The sequence below is a fragment of the Sceloporus occidentalis genome, unplaced genomic scaffold (assembly GCF_023333645.1).
Source record: "Sceloporus occidentalis isolate IW3139 unplaced genomic scaffold, rSceOcc1.0.p SCAF_12, whole genome shotgun sequence".
In the NCBI taxonomy this organism is placed as follows: Eukaryota; Metazoa; Chordata; class Lepidosauria; order Squamata; family Phrynosomatidae; genus Sceloporus; species Sceloporus occidentalis.
The window spans coordinates 11,085,080-11,110,082 of NW_028316992.1; the positions used below are offsets into that span (position 1 = coordinate 11,085,080).

At 41.4% G+C, this 25,003-nt stretch overlaps 1 protein-coding gene across 2 annotated transcripts in view; it reads right to left on the reverse strand.

The window, feature by feature from the left end:
• Positions 1-25,003, reverse strand: part of ETF1 (eukaryotic translation termination factor 1) — a 50,890-nt gene that overhangs the window by 2,765 nt on the left and 23,122 nt on the right. For both annotated transcript variants that reach the window (XM_089478100.1, XM_089478101.1), the window contains 8 exons: positions 18,378-18,553; positions 18,131-18,270; positions 15,687-15,825; positions 14,202-14,392; positions 13,400-13,529; positions 10,807-10,962; positions 10,109-10,173; positions 523-670 (listed from right to left, as the gene is read on the reverse strand). In XM_089478100.1, the coding sequence (XP_089334226.1) occupies positions 523-670; positions 10,109-10,173; positions 10,807-10,962; positions 13,400-13,529; positions 14,202-14,392; positions 15,687-15,825; positions 18,131-18,270; positions 18,378-18,553 (1,145 nt within the window). The remainder of the gene's footprint in view (positions 1-522; positions 671-10,108; positions 10,174-10,806; positions 10,963-13,399; positions 13,530-14,201; positions 14,393-15,686; positions 15,826-18,130; positions 18,271-18,377; positions 18,554-25,003) is intronic.

A 25,003-nucleotide genomic window follows, 5' to 3' on the forward strand; every position in this document is an offset into this window, starting at 1 on the left:
GAAGTTTTTTTTAAATTCATGCTACATGCACTTCTGAGATGCAGAAGGAAGGTGATCAAAAACATTCCAGAAAATGCATTATCATTAAATATAGAAACATAATTATAGCCTAATTTGTACCTGCCTATATTACATCAGAAGAGAAATGAATCCCACTAAAATGTGTCACTTGGTGACATTACACAACATTAAAAAGTGGTTTCCTATTTAAAGTGGACCATTTTATAAAACTATACTATACTTCCTTTCATGAGGGTGAAATCTCCCTGGTGTCAATAGGGGCAATATATTTACAACTTTTAACTGTACAATGCACTGCACCAGAGAGGGATTTTTTGGGTGGGGCTGGAGGAGGCCACAAATGAATATTACTACACTATTGTGATCAATCATGCTCTTCGCTCAGCTCCTATTACAGCACACCTCCCCTTCTTTTGGACTTGTTCTCCCCACCACCACCACCACACCAAGTGTGAGCATTATATGATCATAAACACACTGCCATTTTCCCTTTCGATTTACCTCCAATTCCTCCAAATCCTTTCACAAACTGGGATCCTTCCTGTGACTTGTCCGTCACAATTTCCAATGTGGCTCCAAACTTCTTGTAGTTGTTAGCAAACCACTCAAGCAGAGGCATACTTTCTATAAGTTCGTGTTCCTGTCCAGTCTAAAGATCAAAATTGGAGAGAGAAAAAATAAGCAATTCTATGTTCTGTATTCAAATCATAACTTTATATATTTATAATTTATTTTATTTATGGTATTAATATCCTACCCTTCAGCCCTAAAGGCTCTCAGAGGAGATTACAATTATTATTATTTTTAATTAGACAGTTCCCTGCCTTACAATCTAACTTTATATCCTAGATTTTTTAAAAACTCTACTAAGAAGAAATAAACTTTGTTCAGCTATAAAGGCCAATGCATTTGACAAGCAGTCAATATGAACGAGCTCTACATTTACTAGTACAGCATGAAACTAGGACCATATTATTAAAATTAAATTTTAGCAAATATATTCTGTTGATGCATCTTGTCAATACATTTCAGAATCCAATTTTAGAAATGTAGTTATGAAAGTGAGGTACATGTGGCCCTTCTCCTGATGTTTTTAGACTCCACAACCCATTCAAACACTCCCAGCATGGCCAATATTCAGAGACGATAGGTGTTAGTCCACTTCTGCAGTCCTTTCCCTAAATGGCTGAGGACCACAGCACTTTGAAAATCAACTTCCTCCACACGGTCTTGTCTGCCTGCTTATGTTTTGAGTAGAGGTCTGTCTGCATCCCACCACTGTCAGAAGTATATCTACGTTTTGTTTGTTCATTTTTGAAAGGTAATGTTATTTTTGTTCCTATATCATCCTCCTATGGACCTCCCAAAAAGATACTTTCATGGTTACGTAACAACTCCACCTACTCTGGGAGATTTGTGAGATGTATCCAACAGCATGGGCTACACTCAAAAGCTTTTCCCTACTGAGATGTCCATGGCTGATATACCTAATTTGGTTCGATAACACCCCGCAGAACCCACCTGGCTTTAGTGCCATCTTGGTGAAAAATAACTGTAGTACTCACCATGAAAGTACTTTCTCAGGAGGTCTGTGGGAAGTATCTGGCAGTAGGTGTTGTGCTCCTTTCACCGCCCAGGAGAGGCAAGGTCATGTGATCATCAATGAGTAAGAGTTATGATTGGCTTCTCCTCCAGTTCTGATTGTAGCCAAGCTTGGATCACAGGCTGAAGAGTGATCCAATAGCAAAACAGTGTCCGATGAGGTGGGGAGGGAAAAGTAATAGGGTTCCCCTCCGAGAAGTTAGCTAGCACTTTTTGTAAACTTAAAACAAAGAACCCAGGGACTCACCAACCAACTTAAGGTGGGAGATGCCTCCCACGGACCTCTTGAGAAGATACTTGCGTGAGAGATCCTGTGAGAAGTATCCAACAGTATGGGTTATATTCAAGCTTTACCCTATTGAGGGGAATGGTTGACAATGCCAAGTTTGGTTCTACAACACCTTGCAGAACCTGTTTGCCAAAGGCTGCCCATTGCTGAGGCATAAAGCCCATCCAATAATAACTTGCAGATGTACTGGGTGTAGCCTATGAAGACCGAACAGATCTCTGACATTAGAACATTAGTGATGAAGTCCTCACTATCTCCCCTATAGAGATCGGACGATAAGATATAAAGAAGGAATATGAATATCTAAACTGTTTGATATAAAATTTCAGTGCCCTGTGGTCATCTTGTGTGCGCCATGACTTCTCGGAGAGGAGGGAGGGACTGGGATAAAAGGAGAGAAAGACAACTTCCTGGAACTGATGAAAACGTGGCAAACGGCTGAGGGAATTCAGAATGCATGTGACTGTGTCCCTCATCAATATATAGAGGTGGTCCCAGATCAATATGGCTACAAGCTCTTCTTGTTGGTCACAGTGACCAGAAAAGCCATTTTAAACAAAAATAAATATTTCAAAGGTGTTCAAAGTGAGGTGCAGTTAGGGCTTTAAGCATCTGATGGTAATTCCATGTAGGACATAGATGCAAAATCAAAGAAAATGCTCTCAGGAATTGTTAATGGTGATAGTGGAATAAAAGGTCGTTGTTGGGCTTGGGCAGCACCTGCTACATCTCCTCACAACATAAGGCTTAATGCCCATTTGTATATCTGACTGTAAGAAAAAGAGACACTTCATTAGCTAATCCATGTTTTCTGGGTATACCAATTGTGTCTGCCCCGGCAAAGAAAGACTTTCCACGTAAGATACACTGAGTAGCAGAAATAGCAGCTTCATTTATATACCGCTTTATACTCAACTAAGCAGTCTCTAAGGGGTTTACAACTGTAAGCTAACTACCAAGAAGTGAAGTCAAGCTCGTGCAACCGCAGAAATAGGAGAAAGAACACTGACTTGGGAGGGAAACAGGCAACATTTCTTTGATTGATTATAAAGCTATGAGCTTGCAGGAAGACTAAAGTGATTCTTAGGTCCAGTCTGGCCTCTGGAAGGAATGGTGATTTCAAAATAATAATGTCTAAATATAGGAAAAGGTTTGTGCCTTTTAGGTGGAGGTATGCTACCAGTGCTATCATAAGCTAAGCTTTGAAAACACATTCAGGGGCTAGGCCAAGCTGAATGGAAGAGCCCTGTATATCCATGGAAATAATTGCGGGAGTATCTAGATGCTGTTGGCGGTGGGGGATAATGGGCATGTGGAAGGATAGGTTGCATACCTGTAACTCTATTCTTCAAGCTATCTGTAGTTCACACAATTGAATAATCCTGCACAGTGCATATTCAGAAGCTTCTAGAAGAGCCAGGCAAGATTTTTGGCAGTAGCTCCAATCACCCGTAGCTCTATCCCCACTGTTCCTGCTCATTTACCTCAGTTCCCAAAGATGCCACATAGCAGATCCCAAGGACAAAAGATGCAGGACATATAATGAGGGGAGGATGGGCAGGTTAATGTGAGTTCACAGATGACCACTCAAAGAACTACAGTTGCAGGCAGGTATGGAACCTGTCCTCCTTCTTTGTGGTCTCTGACTCACACAGGTGAGACTAGCAAACTACTCACAAAAGGAGATGGGAGTGCTATGCCAAAAATACAAACATTTAACAGTTCAACCATGAAATTTTATTAATCACAGGGCAACACTGCCCTCACCCAGAGAGAACTAGAAATACTAACTGTTACTTTCAACTGGAGAGCCAGACTGCCACCCCAAAGGCTGCATTAGTTCTGGAACAAGCACTCAGTGTGTAGTGTAATATAAAAGTCAGTGATTGTGACCACACAGCAATCCTGCATACATTGTCTAGTGGAGTACTACTCAGGAAGGCAAAAGAAGCCGCTACTGCTCTGGTGGATTGAGCCCAGATAGATGGAAGTATGTTTACTAAGCTAGATGCAGGAACTGCACAAACCACACCTATCTCGGCCATCACAGTATTATCAAAATCACATCTGCTCTATTTGGATATCAGCCTGGTAAGAGTGGAAACATGTACACCAGGGGTCCATTCCAGCTGAAAAGTAAGTTGCTGCCTTGCTGTTGGCCCTTCTTAATTCTGGAACAGTACTGTCAGCACTGCTTGTTCACCAGGCCCACAAAGAGATCAAACTGCAGATTGCCTCATTAATGAAAGATTCAACGAATAATGTCAGGATGGAGCATTGATTCGTGGCATAATGCAAGGACCTGCTGAGTTAGTGTACCAGAGTGTTTCCCTCTCATGGTACATATCTGCTAACAGGAAGATTCCCCTCAAAACACACCAGCCCCAGACCCATAATGTCAGATGGAGCAAAGTGTTCAAATTCATTCCTCTCTGCTTATTCCAAGTAATACATTACTATGGTGTTGTTGGTAATGATATGAATGGTGTTGCCTCACAGGAAGGATTCAAAGGCTCAAATGGCTTTTTCCAATGCCAGCATTTCAAGAACATTGATGTACAGGGACATCTACTCACCCAGCTACTGAATGGACTTCATGGACAGGGTGTTCTGAGTTGGTGCCCTAGCCCTCCGAAGATGCACCTATCATGATCGGAATACATGGCTGAGGGGAGAGGAAAGGCATTCCTGCCTGAACACTGCAAGTGTTAAGCCACCAATTCAAAGACTGGAGCACATAATGAGGTGAGTCTCTTGTTGGGAGGATTCTCCGAGTCAAACAAGGAGATAAACCAAGATTGCAGCAGTTAGAACCAAAGATGGGCCAGAGGGGTAACAATAGTCATGGAGGTCATATGGATGAATAGGACATGGACTAACCAGGCTGGCAACCTGTGGGAACCTTAGTGTTGTTCATATCAGAGTATAAAATTTCTCCTCTGGAAGGTAAGCTGCAGCTGAAATGAAGTCTAAGATTACAGTGATAAACTACCCTCTGAGTTGGTTCAAGTCAAGACTTCTTGAGATTGATGATGAGGTTGAGAGATGGTTGAGAGTCATGTGTCTGATCAAGTGATAACATGACCTGTCTACTAGGAGCTAGTCATCTATATATGGGAAGAAACAATTCCCTTTAGTCTCAACCATTCACTTTGTGAATACTCGAGGTGACATGGAGAGTCCAAAGGAAATGATGCAAAACTGGAAAGCTCTTCTTCCCACAGCAAACAGGAATTGTCAGCCTGACTGTCAAATCCCAAAATGGAAACAAGTATCCTTGAGACACAGGGTCACAGACCAGTCTCCTGTTTGAAACAGAGGTAGGACAACAGAGAGGGTAACCATTCTGAAGTATCTGGGCAGAATGTAGGTGCTGACATCTTTGAGGTCCAGAATGGAGTGAAGACCCTGTCCTTCTTGCTGATGATGAAATATTGGGAGAACAATCTCCAAAGGATTGATGTCAGAGGGGCAGGCTTGATAGGTGAGATAGCAACTTCATCTAGGAGAATGTCAGAAGAGTCACACAGATTAATCCTGTTTGAGGATACTCCCCAAACTCAATGGCATATCCCTTACAGACAATATTGAGGACCCAGGTGTCAGTAGTAATTGTGGTCAAATCATTTTGGTATTAGGCCAGACTGTTGTCAAAAGGTTGTAGACAGTGTGAGGAGAGAGGGGAAGAGAAGTCAAAGATGTTTCCTTCCTTTTTTTGAAAGACAAGATGGTATTTTCATGACAAAGCTTATCAGTTCCCAGAAGAGGTGGAGGACTGGGAAGACTTTTGTGTAGACATTGGGCTAAAGGAGTATTTCTGATCAGAGGATGATAGCTGACATCCAAAGGAAGTCTTGGAGGAAGACTGAGAATGAGAAACCATGACATACATCCATGCAGTGGACCTAATTTTTTGGGTTAGTTTTTCACCCATGCCCTTGTTTGTCGAAGGGTATGTCCTTGATTTTGTTTTTGGCTTGAGTGGAGAGGCCAAAAGATTGCAGCCAGGAATGCTTTCTTAATGCCATAGCTGCTGCCAGGACTTTAGCTGAATAATCAGCAATATAGCAAGCAAAGTTGATTTGTTGTCCTGCTAGAGCCTCACTTTAAAGCAGGTGCTTCTTTTTGACTGGGAGCTCATCACGCAGAGGAAAGACTCTTTTCCTACAGCTTCTGCTGATAAGCTCCTATGCAGGCTGAATAGTTTGAGATATGAAGATTTAAAGCAGAGGATGAGTAAAACATTTTAGCCATTAGTTCTAACTTGTGGCCACCTTTGTCAGTCAACATGGATCTAGATTCCTGCAGGAATATTAGTCTGCAAGGCCTCCATCACTACTGAGTTTGGTTTTGGATGTTGTAGGAGCCAAGCAGTGTCTGAATCTGTAACTTCATGCAAGCTGTTGATTTTCCAAGATGTGGGAGGAACTGTAGAAAGAGTCCACCAAGAATACCTAGCTATTTTCAGCAGAGAAGGTAAGAAGAGGATTGAAGTTGGTGTAGGAACTTTTGTCTGGATCCTTTGGTAGACTGGATTGCTGGTTTTTACCTCCTGCTGTTTAACTTGCAACCTCAACATTTGTTCAGAAAATGCTCATAAGTCATCTGTAGTAGACAAGGATACACATTTGACCAGGGATCGCAAAGGTGGCTGAGAGGCAGGGATACCTGAGGAGGCGGTGTCTCAGGCAGCATCGAAAGGGGAGGTTGAATGCTGCGCAGTTTAGGTAGAAGCCTCTGAGAAAGCAATTGATGCCATGGAGGGACAGGTGGGAGATATTCTAGTATTGTCTTTCAGCATACTGGAAGGTCTTGGACCTGCTGTTATTGGGAGCTAGATCCGACAGCAGGAGAAATAGTGGTTGCATGATGCACATGTACAACAGGAGTAGACCAGAGAGTAAGAGGCCAACGAGGTGATGGAAGAGGTTGTTGAACATGTGTGTGAACCTAAGGACGTAAGAAACCTCACAGAGGTAACAAGAAACAATGAAATAACAATCCTAGTGTCTGTCACAGAAGTCACCTTCAGATGGATAATAGTATGGCAAATAATAACTATTTTTCAGATTGGTGCCGGCGATGGTTTCTATACTCCTCACAATATTCAAAGTCATCTCTGAATTTGTGTCTGGGTCAACATGACGAAAGCAATCCTCCTACTCAGTAGGAGATCACAAGGAGGTGCTTATGGAATAGCGAACAATGTCTTGATGCAGTGGTGATGGATTCCTTACTGCATTTCCAGGTGATCTAATAAATGTTTGTGACACAGTGGCATGATACACAGGAGGTGGCATGTGTATTTGCTGTGGAGGCTCTACAATTTTGTCTTCAGCCAATCTGTACCTGCACAATCTGCAAAGATTCAGTAGGAGAAGAGTGGTGTACAGTTGTCAATGTAGCCTGTACTGATGGGTCTAAATTCTGCATCTCCACAAGTTGTTGTTTGTTCAGCAAAACAGCATTGGAATGCTTCAAATGTTTTTTCCTTTCTCCTGAGCGTTTTGAGAGAGAAAATTCAAGTACTAAAGAGCTAACAATAGTTGGGGGTACATCTCATGGAGAAGATAAGATGTAAGTTCCGGAGTCACTTTGTCTACTTTACATGCCACTTTTCTCCTGGAAAAGGACCCAAGACAGCTGTCAGGTGGCCAAAAGCATTCCTCACTTTGGAGGACAAGAAGATGTGTGTTCCTGGGTCAATCTTGAAATGCATTCCAAAGTCATTCTACAAGTCATTCTCGTAGACATGGCAGCAATGCTCGAAACCGAAGTGACATTTATGCTTGTTTGATTTTGTTGGGAGTCTCAGTTCACATAGGGCATTCCAGAGAGGAATGGGCCACAGATAGTTCAGAAACCACTCGAGGTGGGGCAGATTGTCACCAATGGTAACTGAGGTGGTTTTAAGGGAACGCAAGACCCCACATTATGAGCCTCACCAAGGATAAGACAGCACTAACGGTCACTTCAGCCCAGTAATTTAGCCCCTAATCATCACATCTCTTAAACAAAGAAAAAGAGAGCATGCAATCTGTTAACAAGCCATGTAGTTACTGAAAGATGCCAAGCTAAGCCAAGGGAAGAGCAGGGAATAGTAAAACACAAGCTGAATCATTACGAAATAATAAGAATGGCATCAGATGCTGAAGAAAGCAAAAGAATAATTATAAACTAAACCAAGAAAATAGGTTTTCCTCCTGCATACAAAATCCTCTTCTATTGCTTGACAATTGCTTCGGCTAAACCACTAGAGCTACCTAGACTGCTGGAACTGCCAGAGAAGTAGACTGAGAGATTTCTAGAGAAGCCACTCTTCAAAAAGACTGTTCATTAATGCACATTGCTGGTAATTGATGAAGTAATTGCAAATTTCTTCAGAATCAGAAGAGGGCACACATCCATGGTTGTATACTAGGAGAGATACCCTAAGGCTTACGGTAGGACCATGGTAACTGCTAAAGCATTCTTTTCTTTCTTAATAGATTTCTTCATCCCCTTGGCTGGCACCATGGACAGAAGAAGAGTGAATAAATCCAGCAGAAAATAGGAACCAAGGTATGGTTTTGTTTAAAAAAAAAAAGGGGGGGGGGAGTTAAAGAAAATATAGAGAAGAATGGTAAGCTACAGAGAGAATAAAGGCTGAAAGAGGAAAGTTTGTAAAGGATTGAGAAAGTTAAGATTCCGAGCAAAGCAAGGTAGGAAATGAGGAGAAGTCAAAGAACAAGCCATCTTATTCATGGATAATCACAAGAGCTTGCTGCTCTTGGGTGGCAAAAGGAGCACAACCACCCTGTCGGATGCCTTCCACAGGACCTCGCAGAGAAAGATGGAATATAAAATTAATAAATAAAACACACTGTATTCAGTCTGAATCACTAGCCATCCTCAGCAGTACCTAGCTGGGAAAGCCTATTCTAATATACTGTGTCACTTTTCTCTTTTTTACAGTATTTTGCAGTATTTCCTATGAAATAAAATCAAATCACAAAAACATCACCTTTCCTTATGATCTCACAAACTGCTTTCCATTTTCTGACATACTATCAATGTTCTGATACGATTCTGTTTGTTTCCAGCTGATTTGCCAGCTGTCTAGGTTCTATGGGTTATACTAGACTATCTTCCATTTTAATTGTGGCACTCTGAAAATATATGGATTAATGCAGTTCAATTCAATTAGCCAATATAAGTTTTATCAGGAAATATGCTCTGTAAGAGACAAGATCACTTGACCACTAAGAGTGCACAAGAGAGAGAAAAGCAATGCTAGAATTGTTAGGTTGGTCAACTTTCTGCCTACAACAATGAACAACGACAATGCTCCAAATTAACTCATCAAAAGGACACCTCTCTCTCTCTCTCTTTGTGCCTTGACCTAAGGGGCAAGAATGAGGAACAGAAACTTTCATTCTGAATGACATTGCAGGCATTAAAAAGCACCATATGATCACATAAGCATATGAAATGCAGAAACTATGATGGATATATATCTTCATGTAAAAAGTCCTCTGTGACCACCTGTCTCTGAACTGCATCTGCTGCCATATCAGAGAGACTGATTACAGATCTCACCAAGGCAGCCAGTTACCCAATACTTCTCCTATTATTCACTCTACAATTAGAAATGTTCATCTTTTATGCTCTACAAATTCACGTTTGATCAGACAATCACCTAACCACAACCTAAAGGTGACCAAAAGCAAAGGTTGTAGTTTTGGAGCCAATCTGTCAACTGCTTCAGGTATCTCCCATGTAACACTTTGGACTTCTCTAATTTTTTGCCCAAGAATGCATATATATTAACAGTTATCTGGCTCAAACCTGATTAGTTGGGGTTTCATGGAGTTCAAGGACTGATCAGGAAAACATTTGCTATTTTCAGGAAACTGCTGTGCCTACTCCATTTTGCATAGAATTTGGCATGAATACAAAAAAAAGGAAAAACCCAGTTAAATTTACCAGCATGCCAACAGCTAACCAGACAGAACTGGTATTCCCTATATTATGGAACAATTTACCACGCTGGTGTTCTGCAATCTTCAAAGCATTCAGTAACATATTCAGTTATTTGATTTTTTTCTTAGAGTGAATTTGAGAAGTAGGTTAAGTGGATAGTGAGTTGCTCCAGATCACCTATCTTATTTCAGGCCTAATGAATGAAAAGTGTGTTCCTCTATATACAATAAATACCTCTTTATCTGTGAAGTGGGATTTATCTTTTTCTTGTTCTGGTGTCAAATAGAGAATCTTCTCCTCTGCAGGAAAGGGGAGGCGGAAACAAAGCATGAGAGGCACAACAGTACAATTTCCCAAATGCAGTCACACTGTCCAATGGAAAAGCCACATGTTACTATTACAGAAAATCAGAAACGCTTGCATTATGCCACCCACACATCCTCCTTTTAATGTAGTGTACTACCCAAGGTTTTGTGTCATTTTGACACCAACTTCTTTTCTCTTTTTCTTCTGGCCTGTTCATAGAAAAGCTGCTGTGAAATGGTGACAATAACATAATTCTGTCTAGAAAAATGGCTCAAATTGAAGTTTCACTGAGTGTTAAAGATCTCTCTTCTAAGTGCCTTTTGAACTGGCTGTTTGTGCAAGAAAATCTGATCCTTTCTAGATTCCAATGCCAACAGCAATACATGTGACACACAGAAATATGTACACCCAATTCTTTAGATATTCATCCCCCCCAAGGCACTAGTTTTTAGATAATCGTATGTAAAATCTAATATCAAAATATGGCTTTTATTACCTTATAGTTCTCTACAAATGCCATCAGCAATTGTTTGTCTAAGACTCAAACCAGTTTGCACAGTAATTTATATGAATGCAAACAAAGATGATCCCTCAACTCCCAACATCTGTATGCGGGGACAACATACCTTCTGTGCCTTGGCAATGGAGAACATATCTCATTATATCCAGGTTCTCGTAAACTATCAGGATCTCTACTGCTCCCATTTCTAAGGCCTTTAGAGTGTCTTCAACACCAAAACAGTACTTTCCTGTGTCCTGACTGATTTCATCAAAGTATCGGCCTATATTCAGTGCAAACCAGAGAAAAGAAAGTAAACATGCAATATTCCAACACAAACGTTACTTAACTTAGCCAAGATTACATACATTATTGTGAGATGAGAGAATCTGACCTAAATACAACATTGCACAATTGCTATAGCATCAGTGTAGCATAACTTTCCACCCTTCCCTTTTCTGTGGTAGCCCTTGGAATGTCAGGTATCCCAACCTCTACCAGGAGGCTTTTGGGACGGACAGCGAGCTGCAGTGAAGAGATACTGCCCTCTCCTGATTCTGCTGTTGAAAGCTCCTCCATCAATAGATGCCACACACAGCCCTCATGGATTTAGGTCACTCTCAGTTTGGCTATAGAAAATGGAGATGAATCACTTTGGGAGATGACTCACTGGCACTGATAGTTTCACAGTTATCACATCTATACACTGTAGGTTAAAGGCAAGGCCAGTTACCTAACAAAGTTCCTGATGTGTTTGCTGACTGGGAACAAAAAAGGCTCTCTTTTGTTTTCTGTGGGTTTTCCAGGCTAAGTGGCCATGTTCTAGAATAATTTATTCCTGATATTTCACCTGCATTTGTGGCTGGCATCTTCAGAGGGTGGTGGCATGGAGGTTTGTGGGGTATATATATACTTGTGTGACCTTTGGTTGGGAAGAAGTGATTTACATGTTAACCAATATGTTGATCTACTGTTGAATGGCAAAGCCTCAGGGTGGGAGGATACACGAGGTGGATGTGTGTCTGTAAATCACTTGCTCCCAAGCAAGAGTCACACAAATACACACACACACACCCCACAAATTTCCATGCCACCACCCTCTGATGAAGCCAGCCACACATGCAGGCAAAACATCAGGAATAAATTCTTCTAGAACATGGCCACATAGCCCGGAAAACCCACAGAAAATTATGGATGCTGGCAGCAAAAGCCTTCGATTTCATAAGGCTCTCTTTCACTGGCATCTGATTCAGGAATAAGACCACGAACAGACAGTAGCAAGCAATATGTTGTTTATGGACTATGTTTTTCACTAGCAGATTTGAGTAACCATATTTAAAAGGTAGCCAACGAAAGAAAATACAGAAACACTATTCTGTATGCCTGCATAATAGGCATTGCTCCAAACTTCATCACTTCCTAGATCAGTGGTTCTCAACCTTCCTAATGATGTGACCCTTTAATATAGTTCCTCATGTTGTGGTGACCCACAACCATAAAATCATTTTCGTTGCTACTTCATAACTGTAACTTTGCTACTGTTTTCCGATGGTCTTAAGCAACCCCTGTGAAAGGGTTGTTTGACGCCCAAAGGGGTTGCAGCCCATAGGTTGAGAACAACTGTCCTAGATCCTGATCCAAGTTTAATACATTTCTCTATAGATCCAAATGACTCATTAGCAGGGCTGGAAAAAAAACCAGTTTAAATAAATACAGGGTTTTTTTGTTGTTGTTGTTTAAAACAGGATTTTTAAATTTATTTTTTCGTTTGGTTTTTTCTTTTTTGCATTAATGTGCAGGACTACATTAAAATACACACACACACACACATATATACATTAATCAGAAGTAGTAAATGAAGTAATGAAGTAGTAAAAAGCAGTTCAGATGCTATGGCAATTAACTCAAATAATAATTGTTTTTTTAAAAGTGCTCTTTTAAAGCAGGTTGTTTTTATTTAACTTATGTTAATTGAAGGATCTGCTTCTGAATGGCATTTCTTGCACTATAAAATAATGTGCCTTAAAAAGAAGCAACTGACACTAGATACTGGTCTAACAATGAACAACTGCCAATAAACTGCTAAAGTTAAAATGTTTAAATTCAAGCAACCATTGTTATTCCAGTAAGAGGGCAGAAGAATAGTAATAGTAGCCAGTTTTTAAAATATATATATCTATGAATAAGTAAGTAATTTTAAAAATCAATATTGTTTATTGATTTTTAAAAAATGCCATTTTGTTTAAATCACAGTATAACCAATTTCTTTCCTGTTAAACAGATATCGTAACAAGCCAAAACAGAATTGACAGTAGTCATGTTCAAGGTACTGTAGTGTGCAGCACCAACACCTAGGATAACCTAATGAAATTTATTAACATTTACTGAAGCTGGACAACACAATGGAAACAGTAGCACTAAGTGGCTAAAAGTGCTTCCAGCAGGGTGCACACATATTTAAGTAATTTCAAAAATAATTTACTATGTCAGCAATAAAAATGGTATACCACCACCACCATCTCTATTGTAATTATTATCCTAAAACATGGCTGCTTCCATTTCAGGCAAATGATGAGTAGCATGTTCTTACTGGACGTATTTTATTCTGCAATACTGTGAACAAATACCTTCTTCACCTTATGAACTATCCTTCTACGAAATGAGGATGTTATTTATTATGCAAGAAGAATACAAAGAAAGGGTAGGTATTTTATTCATACCTATTAGTTTCTTTTCTTGAATGAATTTCACATTAGAAAGGACCTCAGTGGACAATTCAATTGCTTGGTTAAATCCATTTTCACCACCATAGGAGATGTCAACTAGTTTTAGTACTTTGGATTGCAACCGCTATAAATAAAAAGCATGTGAGGTTAGAAGAGCAATCAAACTGCATCCTATGGTTGACCAGACAATGAAGGCATAACATCAAGGTACATTTCGTGACACAATATATAGGACCTTTTAATGACCAATACAAAAGTACTTTAAATAAGTAAACAAAATAAACAGTGTCTGGAGGACAAAAAAAGGTCTGGTTTGTGACCTAAAAAGGTGAAATCCCACCTTCAAATAAATGAAAGTTCATATCATATCAAGATGCATTACAAACTCTCTTACTGTTCAAATGCAAAATATACAAGTAAAATTTGGTGAACAATCAGAATTGAAGTGGATGTCATCTAAATTACACTAGCAGTCAAGTGGTGGGAATTCAATGCCAGCCAAGTTCCTTCTCTTTCATTATATGAGTTATTATTTCTTTATCTTAAAACCTAAATCTAAGACAACCCACATCACCAACACACTACTGCTCCTCCTCTTTATCATCATCTTTATTTATATCCCACCTTTCCCCTATGATTGGGACCTAAAGCAGCATACAAAATAAAATCATTATAATATAATTAAATTAATAATATAATTAAAAACATTCAAAAATCAACATGAAAACAGAATTAAACTATTAATCACATTAAAACAATTTAAACATATTAAACATTAAGATGTTCTTTCACTTACCTGATCAAACATGTCTGACTGACTTAGTTCAGTTTTGAAGTCAGCTGATCCAGCTAACACAAGACCAGCCACGTTCACTTTGTCGCCAGAAACAAATAGCTGTACAGCGGTTTCTGCTACTTTTCTTACATAGTTGTGCCGCTTCTCCATTCTCAAACGAGCAAAACGCAAGGCAGACTGACCTCCTCTTCCTTTGAAAAACAGAATGAAACGGAGCAAAACTGCTAGAGCATTTTACATGAAAATGGATTTTCACCCTTGACTATCCCACCCCTACCTTGGTCTTCCAATGCACATACAGAAATCCACATATATCATTCAAGGCAGAATACAGTATAATTTCTGATTCAGCTGCAGTTACTAGAAGTGTACAATTGTATGAAGCCATCACAAACAAGGCTCACTGTATAAAATTAAGCCTATCTTATTACTTTTCTTAGGTATTAAATATTCATTTCAATAAATCTCAGATTCTATTCTAGAACACTGCTTTATTGATGCAAATTGCAAGATTTCCCAGAATCACACTACTTCAACCACTGGCAAATGGATTCTAGAATCCTTGCAAGCATCAGGGCCAAAAATTAACAGCTGTTCAGTGGCATAGGAAGAGTTATTATATGTAGAAGGCCCTACTAGATAGAATAGCTTTAGATTTACCATCTATTCCTCTAGTGTCCCCAAATACTCAGCTGGGAACGCAATGGGGGAATAAACCCTCTTTCCAGATATCTACTTGTACAATTCTCATAGGTAATATAATTTGAGATGGATTGCAACAGTGCCTGGTTTATTTTATTTGCTTCTGCACTACATAATCATTTGGAATCCATCTTTCCCTGGCTCTGTAAATCCAGCCATGTGGGCCTGGAGTGTTGGTCATGGAATAGTCTGAGTTCTATCACTTGCTGCAAAGGGATACAGACCAGACTGGAATGCTTTCATTGTTACAGAACACCTGCTTCATCATTTACCACCAATAAAGCTTATCTGATTATAATGAAGTATGTTAGTTTTCAGTACCAAAGAAATGTTTGAGGGGGTCAGTTTCAGCTCAGAACAGTTAAGTCAGGCTGAGAGAGAACTGCTGCCACAGGGGGAATCAAACCTAGTCCAACCAAATCCTAAGCAAAACTCTAAGTATTATTATTTCTTCTGCTACAGGAATGGGAAACTCAGTGAAGAACTACAGAACTTTATACCAATATGTAACAGTAGTCACACTGGAAGATAACAACGCTCAAATGCTTTGTTAAAAAACGTAATTATTTGGAAGCAGTCTTTATGTAAACAATGGGAAGTTGGTGCACATAACTTCAATGCCCTAGTTATTTGACTGAAATTGACCAGATATTATATTTGGGAAGACTAATTAGGTTTGTATCTTCCCACCCCACAGATGACAGATCTGCTCACAAAACAGACCTCCCAGCACTTTCTCTTTTCTGAAGACACACACTAATGGATTCCGTTTTTAAACTGTACCATGTTTCTTTGGGAGATCCACTGTGAACTTGTGCAGCACCTCTCTGGTATTTCCTTGAAGAGTTCCAAAGAGTGCACCGCTACCATCTATTACAATAAAGCCAAACTTGCTGTCATCTGACAGTAATGCAGTAAGGGCCTGAAAATCAAGACAGAAGTTAGTTAAACAAAGCCACAATACTCAACACTTCAGAGTAAGTGATACAATGAATTCAGCTGGAAGAAGAAATTCACCCATGTTTAGACTCCCAGAATTAAAGATCTATCGTCTCTCATTCCAAACTCATTAAAAATAAAATTAGATCCACTTACAACATTTAAAAATTAATGTCACTATAATTGTTTAATGGATGGCCATTTCCTGTCAACAGGTACAAGCCCCTTTAAGCTTGCTAGAGAGAAATGCTGCCAATTGATTGAGATTATAAGGCTGCACAAGCTAGGTAAAAGGAAATCATTAGCGGCCAGCTTATTTAACACTCTGTTTAAAAGAACACCTCAAATGTTCTGGGAACATGGAAGAACAGCTGTACCAAAAGAGACGAAACTCCAGCTAATAACTAATGGAAAGTTTCTTAGCAAAAACAGATAATAGTGAATGTGTCATTCTTTTATTTAGCTACTTACCTAAGTAAATACCAATCATTGTGCAGGTAAAGCAAGATGGTAACCCATTAAAGCAGTGGTTCCCAACCTGTAGGTCGGGACCCCTTTGGGGGTCGAATGACCCTTTCATGGGGGTCACCTAAGACCATTGGAAAACACCTATTTAATTACAGTTATGAAGTAGCAACAATAATAATTTCAGGGGTTTGGGTCACCACAACATAAGGAACTGTATTAAAGGGTTGCTGCATTAGGAAGGTTGGGAACCACTGCATTAAAGCTTAAAAGCCTGGAATTTAATATCCAAGCTGCAACTGTCTTGCCAAGGCACCAACATGGGATATCAAGCTAAAAATAGTTTTGGGTTGTATAACAATTTAGGGAAGTGAAAGCCTCTTACAAACTTACAATCGCCCCTCCTTATCCACAGATTCAACCATCCACAGCTTGAAAATATTACTTAAAAATAAAAATTCCAAAACAGCAACTCTTGATTTTCTCATTTTGTACAAGGGACACTATTTTACTACACCATTGTATTTAATAGGTTTTGAGCATTCATAGATTTTGGTATCCATAGGGAGTCCTGGAACCAAACCCCAGTGGATACCAAGGGCTCACTGTACTGACTAGCACACTATATGAAACAAAGCTCCGCCACATGCACGAGCCCCATTATTTCCTATGGGGTTTGAGCATAGGCGGATTTTCCCTTATGCGGGGGGATCGTAAGGAGAGAGCCCACTGTATCAACCAAAGCCTACAGCCAAGCCAAAAAGGGCCTCTGCAGTTTCTGTACCGACATACTAAACTAAAATGATTATTCTGATATGTACTAATCCTCTAGAAGAATTATGATGTGTAGTCAAAATTACTGCTGGACTTCAGCAGATAAAAATACATTATGGTTAAAGTACTTCTCTCTATAAGTACAGACTTGAACTGGGGTGGAGATGGGGAGGATTAACAAATCATCCCAATTCGACTCTAGAAGATACATCCATGAATCTTGCTGGGACAATTCGTTGAAAATTATCTGAATAATTTTATACATAGTTGTGCAAATGCCTGCGCTCTCAGAAGTGTGGTCTTTAATGCTCCTAATGATTTTGCTAGCACACACACAGACCACTTGCTCACTTCGACTTGATAGGTGGGGAACTTACTGACAGTTGTTCAGTGGCCAAGCTCAAGGCCTTGGTGCTCAATGCTCATCTTGAGGACCCACCCTAATATACTGACATATATTTACTGTAGGATATTGGCATAAGTCTAAAAAGTGCTCAGTTCTCAGATTATCACTCCTCTAAACCAGGGATAAGCACAATTGAAGGCTGGAAGGCTACTTCTGTCTCCTCTGATTCATTCGTGGTCTGCAGCAGTGCACCTGGAAGTGATATCACAGGCAACCAGAATTCATTTCCTGTCACTTTCTGATAGGATTTTTGAGGATCTGTTGGTGCCCTTCAAAATGTTATTTTCAATGAAAAATATTTTTGAACTGAGGCTTGGAAGGATATGCAGTCACACAGGAACCCCCTCCTCAAGGCCATATGTGACTCATGGAGCACACATTTGCCACTTCTAATCAAAACAAACTACTTTGATGTCACATCTAATAGGGAAAAAAGTTTAAGTTTTCTGGAATGCTCTGGTAATTTGGTATGTTCAGTATATTTATATATAAACAAACAGGAATCCAATCATTGGAGGGGGAACTCCATGTATTGTGTGCACATAGAGCTCAATGCACCCACAAACATATAAGCAAATAGCAAACTGATTTTAAAAAAACCAGTATTGTTATAATATGAATAGAAATATAGAACATCACTTGCCTCTGTATGGAATTTATTATCACACAAATACAATGATGTATTTATCGGTTTGAAAGGTTCAAAATCAATGTTCACTTTCTTCTCTTTTCCTTCTTCTGTCACAATTGTCCCACAGTAAACAACCAGACCATTTGGAGGTACTGTAAAAACAAAAAACAAAACAAAAACAGAAACACAAAGTGTAACTCTCATGTGATATCAAAGCATGTAGTAAAATATTTGCGGCACACACAGGATAATGTTTTACCTTTGTTATAAAGTTTTAGCCTTTGCTGTACAGATGTAATGGCGCCAAGGACTGAAAGGCGATTCACTCGAGATTTAATGTTTGATGCTGTACCAAATTCATCAGCTAACATTTTTGCCACTCGTGAAATCTGGTCTTTGGGGGGAATGATCAATGATATCATGCTGGTGCCATTGCTAAGAAGGAAAGAAAAAAAAGGACATTTAGGAAAGTGTATTAAAACAAGCCTAAGTATCCTAAAGGCACTAGAGCCAATCTGACTTTGGAAGCTAAGCAGGGTCAGGTCTGGTTAGTACTTTGATAGGAGACCATAAATGAATAATCAATGTAATAAGCTATATCTCAGAGGCAGGAACTGGTAAAATCAGCTTTGAGTATCTCTTGCCTAAGAAAACCCTATTAAATTCATGGGTCACCATAAGTCAATGGGCCACCTGAGGGCACATACATACATGGCTTAAAGGATGGACAAGAGATTATATTTCCAAAACCAGCCAAACAAACAGAGGAATCACCTCCATGCTGGTTATTCCCTTCCTCCCATTTTCAACGTTCAGTGAGAGTGGCACCTTCCATACAGGCCTCTTGCCTCTACCAACCACAGAACTTCTAAAAACACAGTCTTTACACTTAAAACTGTTTATTTTCTCACGGAGTCCTGGCAGTAGGTATGCAGCCTTCAACAAGCACAACTGGGGCAATGCAATTGTTGGTGGATCTATGTATATGTTCTACTCACATACTACATCACATACATAAATGGCATAAAAGTCATGAAATGGAATGTACTGGTGTCTGTTACATTGACATAGTGGGAGAGATACGCAAGAATTCCACAAATGCGGGGGGAGGGGACTGATTTGGCAAGTATGTGAACTCACTGAACCATTTTTAAGCCACCTAAAATGTTCTTTAGAACAGAGTTCAAACATGCACTCTCACCCCTAGCCCTCCTACATGGCATTCATTTACTACTTTTGAGGGAGGAGGAAGAAACAGTTCATGTTGGTGGGTTATAGACTGCCGAAAAGCGGCGGCCTGCACCTGCCCGTTTCCCTGCCGGATCGGGGCTGATCCGCCACTTTCCAGGCTGCGGGGAAGCGGCAAAATGCCGCTTCCCTGCCGCCTGGAAAGGGGTTGTCCTTCAAGGACACCCCGTGATGGCAGGGAGGAGGAGAAAGGGGCCACTTGGCCCCTTTCTCCTCTGCGTCGCTGGGCGCAGCCGTCTGAAGGCTGCGCCCAGCGACGCAAAGCCAGGAAGGAGCTCCGAAATGGAGCTCCTTTCGGGGTCGTGGAAAGGGCACCCTAGGTGCCCTGGTGCGGCCCCAATATGTCACAACTGCGCTGCCTTGTTTGGAGGCGGCGCGGTCGTGACGTAGTGATGGCGGCGGCCGTGTGGAACAACCGCTGCCATTTTCTATGCGCAGAGCGCGTACTAGGGTTAGGGGTGTGTGGAAGCACCGCCCCTTCCTAACCCTAGTACGCGCTCGTTGCGTACTTTCTGGTGGTCTGTAACCCGCCGTTGTTTACTAATAGAAGAAGGAAGAATAAGCACTAGCAGCACTAGACTATTGCTGAATAACCATGTGGGCATCCTCCATGAAGGGGAAAGGAATCCTCCTCTTGTTGAGATTTACAATACTTTGACTACCTACTGTCATGGTCTGCATTCCATCAGTAAGTATGGCTACAGATATAAAATGTTTGAAACTACTGTGAGAAGTGTATTCCCACCCCCCAGGAGAAAAAAATAAAGAAGGAGGAAACAAAATATATGGAAAACCTTTCCACCAGACCTAACTTTATTTTACTGCTGTACTAACTCATCATTTATAACACACCATATAAATTTGGCATATTTATGAAACCAACAGAGTAATATTATATTTATTCAGAAGACCCACTGAATTGGATGCAAACTTTGTGAAACATAGAAGAGTCATTGGAGAAGAACAGGTTGCTTACCTGTAACTATGGTTCTTCAAGTGGTAATCTGTGTCCTCACACATTAGGGTTTTGTGCAAGGACTCCATCCAGAAGTTCAAAAGCTGAGCAGATTGGCGGGTAGCCTCACCCACTCTCGTGTACTGAGCATGCCCAATCCCTCCAATCTAGCTTCACCTTCAGTTCGAGTCCACTGCAAAAAATAAAGGAACCCGAAAGAGGGGAGGTGGGGCGTTTATGTGTGAGAGCACAGATGATCACTCGAGGAATCAGAGATACAGGTAAGCAACCTGTTCTTCGTCGTCGTGGTCTCTGTGCCTCACACATTAGGGTGACTAAATAGCTTACCTGTGGATGGTGGGCAGGCCACTGTAGAATAGATTAAAGAACCGCATGACCAAAACTGGCACTCCAACATGACCTGGAGTCAAGCCTGTAGTGCTGGACAAACATGGAAGGTTGTGACCATATAGCAGCATTGCAGAGCCCTGTCCCAGTTCAGAGAATCCGCTAAGAAGCTGTCCTTCCCTGCCAGATGGACTGCTACAGGATGGGTGGAGCAGATGGTGCATCATCTCCACAGTTGCATAGCGAAATACAGAAAAGGATGTAGCAGACAGTGGTGGTATTGTCTGTGACAACTTGGACCACCTTATGGCAGAGGTGGTTCTCGAAAGCTCTGAAAGCCTTGATGACAGCCAGCAGTTCTAGGGCACTGATGTGCATTTGATCCTCGGTGGGAAACCACTGGCCCTGAACACGGAGACCTTTGTAGTGAGCTCACCAGCCTGTCATGGATGCATCCGTGGTGACCATCCTTGAGGGCTGTGGAAACTGGAATCGCATCCCTCCCAGCATGTTCCAAGGGATGATTCACCAATGGAACAAGGCCAATACTTCTCTTGGAAGGCTTAATCTCTTGAAATGTCATTCAAAGAGGTTGTTGAACACCAACAGGAACCATTTCTGTAGAAATCCGAATTTCATGTGCACCAGGTAGGTGACAGCTATGGTTGATGCCATGAGGCCCAGGAGCTGCTGAATATCCCTCGCTGATGGACGAGAGAGATGACTGTGAGATGAGGGAGACTTGACTCTTCTTGTAGGAAGGTTGGCATGAGCCATAAGAAAGTCTAGAGATGCTCCTATGTACTCTATCACCTTTACCAGTTCCAGAATGGACTTGGAAGGGTTGATGGTAAGACCAAGGTCTGTGAGGAGAGACAGAGTATAGTGAACATCTTTGAAAAGTTGGGTATGGGAGGATGACACCAGCAGCCAGTTGTCTAAGTAAGGGAAGATCTTTCTTCCTTGGGCATGAAGGTGTAAGATCACCACCACTATGCACTTTGTGAAGACACTATGGGTAGTGGAAAAGCTGAAGAGTAAGATGGTGTATTGATAAAGATCTCCGTCGATGGCAAAATGATGTTGAGACCAAACTGCAATGTGAAAATAAACATCTTTCAGATCCCATAAAAGCAAACCAATGTCCTTGATGAAGGAAGGGCAGGATGGACTGTAGAGGCATCATCTTGAATTTGTGCAGAGTGGTGTAATGATTGACTGCTCTCAGGTCTAAGACAGGATGAAGGCTTGACTTTCTTCGGAACTGTGAAATACTTGGAGAAATGACCATCCAATCTGTACCTGTCTAGAATGCATTGGATAGCCCCTTTGTCAAGAAGAGACGTGATTATCTCCTTTTACAAGATTGGAGGAGTGGAATGAAAGACGCCAAGAGGCAGAGTACTTGAAAATTCTATGGCATAGCCAAGGCGAATGATGGTTAGGATCAAGGCATCTGTGTTGATCTTCCGCCAGGTGATGAGAAGTGGGAGAGTTTGGAAATTTGAAGCTGAGATGGAACAGAAAAGACTGTCTGGGTTATAGCAGAGAGATCAAAAACAAGATTTGACAGAAGACAACTTCTTGGAAGACTGTTGCTATTCTTGCTGATACCGTTCTGGCCAGATGGGTTTCCTGGAGAAAGAAGTGGAGGGTTGAGAGGAACCATGGAAATGAGATGAAGAAGAACAAGGGGGTCTGGAGTATGGTGTAGAAGGATAAACAGGAACGCCATTGAGGATGTGGATGGTACTGATGTCTCTGGCCAGTGATACCTAGTTTCTTTCTGGTGCGATGAGCCTTGCAAAGATGGTCTAAGGACCCATCTGTCTTGGAATTAAAGAGGCCCTCACCCTCGAAGGGAAGGTCTTCCACATGTCATCTGGCTTCGTCAGTGAGATCAATTGACCTGAGCCATGCATAATGACGGAGGTGCACAGAAATCACTTTAGAGGCACAGGCCACAGAATGTCTGGCAGAATGAATTTTCTGGTTGACCAGAGAAAAAGCTTCATTTTAAAAAGCTAGCTAGGACAGCCACTTTCTGATCTTCAGGTAGGCTAGGAATGAATACTGGCATCCTATCCCAGAGGAACTTCTGATAAGCTGACATGCAAATCTTTATGTTACCAACTTTAGCAGAGAGTGCTGCCAAATAATAAATGACGACCAAAAATGTCAAGCCGTCTGCTCTCCTTGTCAACTGGGGTGGAGTGAGTTTTCCATGAAGCTTTAAACGTAGACTCCACCACCAGAGAATTAGACAGTAAAAAGATAGGCTGGACTCTGTATAAACTCTCCAGACTTTTAGAAGGAGGTGGCATGGATGCAGGCTTGGTCCAGGACTGCTGCATAACATCTGAGAGTGACTCAACCTGATTTGAGTCCACTATCCGAAAGACAGGGTGTTTTGCTGGCTTAGGAGGAGCATCAACTTGAAGGTCCAGGGCCCTAGCCATTCTGGTCACCGCATCAGAGAATAATTGGACATCCTCAGGCAGAGAATGAGGGCCTAGATCTTCCACTTCCTCAGGTGGAGACTCTATGAGAGGAGAGGGGGATGCTGATCCAGAAATCTAAGTCTCTTAGTTAGATTCCTCCATGGATAGTTGAGGAGGAGGCGGAGTAGAGAACAGGACTGTCTGTGTTGATTGTTGCATGAGTAGTACCATAGGTGGTAACGGCATCGACATGGAAGTAAGTACCGACAAAGGTATCGAAGGTGTCGTAGAAGTGGTACTGAGGACGGGACATGATTGGTACCATGATAGTAACTGGAGGAAGAGGAGCAGTAGTATGCGGAACCATGGCTGTGGTGCGCAGAGGAGGAGAGGGCACACGTGTGTGTTGTGGTTCTGGACAAAGAAAAGTGATGGAGGAGTGGCTGGTCTGTATTAATGATCGCACTGGGAGGATATAGAGATCAGGAACGGTACTGGGAATGTTCTCAATACTGAGATGGTGAATGGTAGGAGAGCTCCCGCCGATGGTATTGATCCTGATAAGAAGGAGAGTAGGCTCTATAAGGGGAAGGTTACTCTCTCCAGTAGTCCTCTGTCCTACAGCGCTCCATGTAGGAAGAATCTTCTCCATGGTAGTACAACCTCAAGGACGAACAGGACAGGTTGGAACAATTCCCATATAGAGCTGGAGAGTGATGAGATCTGGCTGGTGAAGCGTGTTGGGATCGTGGACATGGAGAAAAGAAAAAGGATAACAAGCCCTCAATAATTTGTAATAAAATTTATTCGGTCTTTGACCAGTATAACAAGCCCTCAATAGTGAAGCCAATATCTGGGATGGTAATGATGCTGGGCCCGGAAGAAGTGGAGAAAATATCGTTATTGGTGTCAACATTGGTAACACAGACAAAGCGGACTCAGAAGATGGTACTGAGGCCGCACTTGGTAACAATATTGATAGTACACCCGACATTGAATCCACAAGTTGGACTGAAAGGGATATAGAAACAGCTGGCCCTGAAGATATCGGTATCGAAGCAGAGGCGGTCGTTGGGGCCAGTGCTAGGGCCTTAGCATGCTTATGCTTCTTCCTCTCCTGAGTGTTTCCTGGGACGATGTCTGACCCACCCTCAGGAGTCAGAGGCCGCTTCTTAGCCTTTTGTACATGAGGCTTTGTTGGCTGAGAACCTGAAGGCACCTCTTGTAAGGAGGGAAAGGAGACAGCAGGGGTCATTATCGAAGGGGTAAAATCCATAGCGACTCAAGGTGATACCAAGGCTGACAGTATCGAGGCTCTCGCTGCCAACCAAGGTTGTGTCCTCCTCGAAATCTTCAGTATTCTCAGAAATTTTGATATGAGAACAAGAATCAGAGGATCTTTAGTAGTGGTTGCATGTTCAGCCACCAACAAAGACTGCTCCCAACAAAAAACTTTACAAAGAATATGTGTTGTAAAAGACCAGCAGATAGAACAGTGCTTGACAATGTAGCTCTCTCCCAGACAAAAAAGACTTTGAGAGTACTCGTCTGTGACTGCTACTTTATGACAACAGGAGACACAAAATTTAAAAAGAGAAGTAAAGGCTATGAGAGGCAGAAAAGACGCCTAGCCAGGCAGGAATCCTGATGGAAAAAAACTTCTTTCTTCTGCTTTTTTGGGCAGAATGAAACTACAAGAATGAAGAAAAAGAAAACTGAAGATATATATATATATATATAGAGAGAGAGAGAGAGAGCGCAAATTCTAAATGTACACGACAGTACACAGCTCAAGAACAACCAAAATGAAGTTACTCTTGTGGTGCGCAAAAGAGAACTGAAGGTGGAGCTAGACTGGTGGGCTTGGGCATGCTGAGTACACCAGAGTGGGTG